This window comes from Centruroides vittatus, unplaced genomic scaffold (assembly GCF_030686945.1).
Source record: "Centruroides vittatus isolate TY-2023 unplaced genomic scaffold, ASM3068694v2 contig_3158, whole genome shotgun sequence".
Lineage (NCBI taxonomy): Eukaryota > Metazoa > Arthropoda > Arachnida > Scorpiones > Buthidae > Centruroides > Centruroides vittatus.
In genome coordinates this window covers 115,924-123,414 of record NW_027122034.1, presented here as the reverse complement: position 1 = coordinate 123,414, position 7,491 = coordinate 115,924, and the positions used below count along the sequence as shown (strand labels likewise).

At 41.1% G+C, this 7,491-nt stretch overlaps 1 protein-coding gene across 1 annotated transcript; it reads left to right on the top strand.

Moving 5' to 3' along the window:
• Positions 1-6: 6 nt before the first annotated feature.
• On the top strand, positions 7-804 carry LOC136973382 (uncharacterized). Its single transcript, XM_067268105.1, has one exon. It carries the CDS (start codon positions 7-9, stop codon positions 802-804), a length of 798 nt encoding a protein of 265 aa, XP_067124206.1.
• The last annotated feature ends 6,687 nt before the right edge of the window (positions 805-7,491 follow it).

The window sequence follows — 7,491 nt, the reverse complement described above, 5'->3', positions numbered from 1 at the left end:
GATATAATGGAGTCAGCCGGCGTTCCGCAAATTTCTCGAGTGGCAGTCAAACCACCTCCATTTTGGAAGAACAAACCCTCTCTCTGGTTCGCTCAACTTGAAGCTCAGTTCGCCATCGCTAACATATCCGCCGATACAACCAAATACTATTACGTAATCTCAACACTAGAGTCGGATATTTTAGAATCGGTGCACGACCTGGTAACCAAACCTCCCGAAAGTAACAAGTACGACACCATAAAAAATAGACTGATCAACATATATGCAGAGAGTCAAACATCTAAACTACAAACACTATTACAAGGACTTGAATTGGGCGACCAGCGCCCGTCGCACTTACTAACTAAGATGCGTGACCTTGCAAGCGGACACTTCAGTGAAGATATACTTAAATCGCTGTGGCTCCGAAGACTTCCGGAGAATATCCAGGCTATTCTGGCGGCCTCGACTGAAAATCTACCACAACTCGCCACAATGGCTGACAAAATACAGGAAGTTAACACCATCAGACACACACCAATCAGTCGAGGGGAGCAATTCTGTATCGACAACCCGATCGAGAAACAGCTACAAGACTTGGCATCGCAAGTGAATGAACTCTTTGCCTTGGTGCGAGCACCACGCTACCAACATCAACCGCGGTACAATTCCCGAAACCCCCAAGGCTCACACAGACGAAGCCCATCTCGTGAGCGACGCCGTTACAGGGAACCAGAAGGTGGCTTATGCTTCTATCACACCAACTTTGGAGCAAATGCAAAAAAATGCACCCCACCTTGTTCATTCCAGGGATCGGGAAACTAGACGGGCAGCTCCCTGCGGCCACAGAGAGCAAATGCCAGGTTGATAGAATCTTTATGGCCGATCCTTTGTCTCAACTTCGCTTTCTGATCGACACAGGAGCGGACGTATCAGTCATACCAAAAAAATTCACAAACCATTCTGTACAACCAGGAAAACTCACCCTCTACGCAGCAAACGGCACCCAAATTGCAACTTACGGAACCAAGTTACTCACGATAAACTTAAACCTTCGCCGAGCCTTTTGCTGGCCCTTCATCATTGCTGACGTTGCGCAACCCATCTTGGGCGTCGATTTCTTGAAACACTATAACCTCCTCGTCGATGTAAAACATAATTGTTTGATCGATGCCACAACCAAACTTACATCAAAAGGGATGGCAACAAAAAAACTACCAACCTTCACCAACATCACAGTTGTGTCCGGCGACTCACCGTATCACAAACTATTGGCCCAGTTCCCTCATATCACCAACCTGTCACGTTTGGACAAACCAAAACAAAGAGCTCAAGTTTACCATCACATAGAAACACAGGGCCCACCTGTGTTCAGCAAACCACGTCGTCTATCTCCAGACACTCTCCTCGCTGCTCGCAAAGAGTTCGAATTTATGATGGCACAGGGGATCATCCAACCATCAAAGAGTGCATGGGCCAGTCCCTTACATATGGTAAGAAAACCAAATGGAGACTGGCGGCCATGCGGGGACTATCGCCGCCTCAACGCAGTTACACACCCTGATAGATACCCTGTGCCACACATACAAGACTGTATGCAATTATTGCATGGTAAGAAGATATTTTCCACCCTGGATCTGGCAAGAGCATACCACCAGATACCAGTCAATCCAACGGACGTACCTAAGACGGCCATAACTACGCCGTTCGGATTATACGAGTACCTATTCATGCCGTTTGGACTGCGAAACGCGGGACAGACCTTTCAACGATTTATCCACCAGGTGCTACGCGGACTTAACTTCTGTGTCCCATATTTTGACGACGTCCTAGTTGCATCTGTAGACAAGGACGAACATCTGCAACATCTCCGTCAAGTTTTCACACGACTGCAAGAACACGGGCTTACCCTGAACCCATCAAAATGTACCTTCGGCCAAACTTCTGTATCTTTTCTCGGATGCCTAATCACCCCTGCTGGCATACAACCTTCACCTGAGAAAGTCCAGACCATTAAAAATTTCCCACGACCACGAACAATTGCTGAACTACAACGTTTCGTGGCAATGTTAAATTTTTACCGTCGCTTTCTTCCAAATGCTGCAGCTATCCAAGCACCCCTATACGATGTTTTGAAGAGCGGCAGAAAAAATGACAAACGCACTATCCAGTGGACCGAAGGGATGACAACCGCATTCAACAAGTGCAAATCCGACTTGGAAAAAGCGGCCACGCTTGCATTCCAACCGAGTGACAGCAAACTTTCCTTAATGGTCGACGCATCGGACCTTGCCATTGGATCCGTCCTGCAATGCCATACCGACCAAGGCCCACGACCGCTTGCCTTCTTCTCTCGCAAGCTATCCGACACAGAACGAAAATACAGCACTTATGACAGAGAGCTCCTTAGCATATATTCATCCATCAAACACTTTCGGCATCACCTCGAAGGAAGACAATTCACTATTCTGACTGACCATCGACCACTGACCTTTGCCCTCAATAAGAAATCTACATCCTGTTCCCCTCGACAACTCCGACAACTTGACTTCATCGCTCAATTCAGCACCGACATCAGACATATCCATGGAGCTCACAACACTGTAGCTGACACTCTCTCTCGAATCAACAACATTCAGTTACCTTCCTCCTTAGACTTCACCGCAATAGCACAGGAACAAAACAACGACGAAGAACTTAAAAAACTACTATCTACCCAACAATCTTCCTTACAGCTACAACCTCTCACTCTGAATTCCGAACTACAAATCATGTGTGACACGTCAAATAATAGAATACGGCCATACATCCCGATTAACTTTCGCCGTGAAGTCTTCGACTCCGTCCACAATCTCTCTCACCCAGGCACTCGTGCAACCCGGAAACTAATTCAGGAACGCTTTGTATGGCCAGCCATGCTCAAGGATACCAATCAGTGGTGCAGAACATGTATAACTTGTCAGCGGAATAAAATTAACCGCCACATTCGAAGCCCATTACAACAGTTCGACCTACCCAAACAACGATTCGACCATGTACACATGGACATCGTGGGACCACTCCCCCATCAGACGGATTCGTATACCTCCTTACATGTGTCGACCGATTCACACGTTGGCCGGAGGCCACACCAATCCCGGACATAACAGCAGAAACTGTGGCAAAGGCGTTCATATCAACATGGGTAGCTCATTTTGGAGTCCCTTCCATCATAACAACCGACCAGGGGCGACAGTTTCAGTCCCAGCTCTTCATGTCACTCACTGCCCTCCTTGGAATTAAACGAATCCGCACTACCCCCTATCACCCATCATCAAACGGGCTAGTAGAGCGATTTCATCGTACACTTAAGCAAGCCCTACGATGCAGTAATCACAACCGTTGGACAGAAAGCCTCCCTACAGTCCTACTTGGGCTCCGCTCCACGTTTAAACCGGACGTCGGGGGCACTTGCTCAGAAATGGTATACGGAACGACTCTACGTCTACCAGCCGACTTCATACAGCCTACAAATAACAACTCTCTTGAGCCACCTATCTTCCTGCAGCGCCTCCGCAATATTATGAACAATTTTTCGCCAGTTCAAACATCTGCACATGATAAAATTATCACCTTTCTACATCCCTCAATAATGGAATGTTCCCACGTATTTGTTAGAAATGATTCCGTCAAAAAACCCCTACAAGCTCCCTATGATGGCCCTTACCAAGTTATAGCACGATCCAATAAACATTTCACCATACTAATAAAAGGCAGAGATGCCGTCATCAGCGTGGATCGGCTCAAACCAGCATTCATCGATACAACCACAAACGATACATCCAATCCACCGGTCAACAAAACAAGCCATCCTGTCACACCGACGCAACCACCAATCACCACGACCCGGTCAGGACGTCACGTCCGCTTCAACCCCCGGTACCTCTGATCACCATATCGTTGTCACTGGGGGGGAGCACTGTGGCGCCCGTCGGCAAGGGCCGATTCGAACCGACAGAGGGCGCAGAAAAAAGAGAAAACGGTGAACTTGGAACTGGTCACGCACTTCCTGACCAGCGACTACGGAGAGCGGACATCTTAAAACACGAACAACTCCAACCTCGGTCGACGCCAATTGTAGTCATATTGTATTATACGTTATTGTATAAAATATAAATAAAGGAAAGGATATTGATATCCCGACTGGATTTCCTTCATCCGCATCAGACGAATTTTATCGGCGACAAATACCCCATAACATCTTTTGTTATCACACTTTTTTACATGAGCGACAGACCAGAGTGGTATCTCAATGTCTGGTATCTCATCAATTGATATTAATTTTTGTTCACAGACACTAAAATGATTCCTGCAATATAACTGTTTGAGGCACTCATTTTTTGTTCCCAATCAATAAAATCCTTGACTAGTTTCTTTCATAATAACAGCAAGAATGGATCTGCATCTCCTCATCCTCTGTCATCATCAGGCAGTAGGATATGAACTGTCATTCCTACAGATGCCTCAGAATGTGATTTTTCTGACAGTATTTTCATTTTCTTTGCTTGTATTTCCAAACATTCTTTGGCCTCTTTTTTTCTTTCTGGACATTCAGTTTATTTAAACATAATCTGCAGGATCTGGCAGCTTTCACCCAGGTCCAAGTGGACCTGGGTGAAAGCTGTTTGCAAGGAAGATCTGTAATTGGTTAGAGTTCCTGTCCAAAAAGTCCTTAAATTGGAGAGCAAGTGGGATAGAAGTGGAGAAAGGAGGTCAGGACTCGTAGCACGGAAGTCTCGGATGCTTGGAAAGCCCGCTGAGGTTAGAGATAGAGAGAGCATACTCCTCTGCTAAATATCTCAGGGATGGGTAGGTGCTGAGAACAGACAAACCATGTAGGTTAGAGCAGATCCCCATGGACTTAATTTCCCAAAGGCCAAACTGGAATGTGAGGCTCCACACTTTGTGTATCATGTGTTTACTGTTTTCCAATTTGTATAGTCTACATATATTTTGTAAATAAAGTGTACATACTGACTATCTTGAACGTGGATGTATGCTTCCACCGAACCTCAGAACAATTTCGAGTTGTGTTTAATCGGTCAAATCGACTTGAGGAGACAGAGTTCAGGAAGGAAACTTCACCGCAATTGTTTGGTCAAACTGATAAGTTGAATGGACTACAACACTGGTTGGGATGGTTCCAACTTGTTATCTTCATCATTGATATCATTCTCTGACCTTTATAAACAAAAACAATTTTTATTTCATACTTTAACGAAGCAGTGATTGTTATTCTATGTAACACCTAGTTAAAGTATAGAATGTTAGATTATTATACAGTCAAGATCATTTCAAAGTTGACAACTGAAAAAATTGTTTTTTTTTTAACGTTTTAAGGAAAAAAATGCATTTCTGATCTGTTAACCATTCTGCATATTGTAATAGCCTTGTTAATTGGCATAAAACAATAGATAACTGATTAGTTTGTTTCACCAATAAAGAAGTGAAGTGTGACAAGTAAAATATTATTGTATTAATTGAAAGTTGACAACAAAGAAAACATTGTAAATACAGTAAGAAATTTCAAATTGGTTATAACACAAAATTTAATTCCAGAGTTGTCAATTAAATAGTTTTTTAGTATCAATAAGAAAATATGTTAAAGAAGAGAGAATTGAGTCTTGAAGAAAGAGTGCAGATTGTACATGAGCAGAAAAAATGGCGATTCTCCTTCTATTATTGCAAAAAAGCATCAAATATCATGAGGAGTCAGAAAAATAGTGGTCAAATATTTAAATAACAATACAGTGAGAAATTTACCATGGGGGACACCTCCCTAAGGCTACAACGTTAAGAGAAAATGCCACAATTTTCCATGAGACCACCAAAAACTCTTATAACAGCTAAAGAAATAAAAGATGAGCTTATGCTTGAAGCCAGCATTTCAACTATTAAGAGAAGAATAAATAAAAATAAGTTTCCATGGAAGAGTGGCTTGTAGAAAACCAATGATTTTAGCAGTGAATCAGAAGAAAAGATTAGCTTTTGCCAAAAAATTTTGTGGACAAGCCCCTAGTTTTGGAAGCATATTATTTGGAGTGATGAGTTAAAACAAGAGTTGCAGGATGCTAAAAGACAGAAATTTGTTAGGAGAAAGAAAAATCAAGCATTTGATAAAAATAAAACTGTGGGAACATTAAAACGCTCGCCTTACATAATGGTTTGGTGATGTTTTTCGGGGTTCGAAATGGGCAATATTGTTCAAATTCGGGATCGCACGAAAGCAGTAGATTACAAGCAGATACTTAAAGACAATTTAATGGCATCAGCAAAGAAACTGGAAATTGAAAATAAATTTGTCTTTCAACAAGACAATGATCCCAAACATACAGCATTGCTTCTCAGAAAATATTTCAATGAAAATGATAACAAAGTTCTTGAATGACCACCACAGTCACCAGACTTAAATTTAATAGAACATCTGTGGGAAAAATTAGACTGCTGTATTCCTCTTAGCCATAGAAAATCTTTATCATTGTACAAAGAAGAATTACTTAAGGTTTGGTCAGAAATTGGACAGGATATCATTCGTAAATTAATTAACAGTATGCAAAGTCAACTTCATGTAATTCAGGCCAAAGGTGGTCCAACAAAGTTCTGATTTGACTCTTTCTGAATGTTTTATTTCGTGTCAACTTTGAAACGGTTTTGCCATACAACACAAATTTACAAATTTGTAAAACATACATAATGCTAAACTTCGACCAAATGCCGAATTCTATCGGGCTAGATATTTAGCCGTATCTAGCCCGATAGAATTCGGCATTTGGTTGGAGTTTAGCTTTATAGTATATAGAGTCTAGCAATGTTAAATAATATAAAATGATGTAATGTGTGAGCAAAGAGAGACACCGATAATCTTTTTGTTACTATACTATTGTAATTTTTATTAATTTGGAATGTCCTGGTCTAACCTATAAAAGACTTAAAACAATTGGAGGCAAAAAACAAATTTATAAATGTCTATAAATATGGATGCTGAATGTAAGTAAATGGTACTGAATAGATTTGTCTGTATGACAAATCTAGTTACCCTATCTCTTGTTCGTCGTTAATGATGATTGTTGTCAACAGTAATAGACTTTAAATAACAAAGTCAAGACCACAGAAGGAATTTTAACTCAGTTGTTCAAAACTTGTAAAAAAATGTAAAACAATTAGTGCCAGAAAAACAAATCTACATAACATCCATATTGGTTGTTTTATGTAGTATTAAAATTCTTAGAATTAAATATTTCTAATAAAATTTTAATATTTAGAACAGTTAACTTAAGTCTTGGGGAAAAAATAAGTCGATTTAAGTAATAAGATAACCGTGTATTCTCTCAAGAAAAAATTTCTTGTAGGTGTATTATTTATAATTGTATACATTGTATCCAAACAGTCATTTTATCAAGATGACGACAATAAAATAGAAATCATAAGCATAGCTAATCATTGTGATTGAATTAGTGGTGACAGTTATATTCA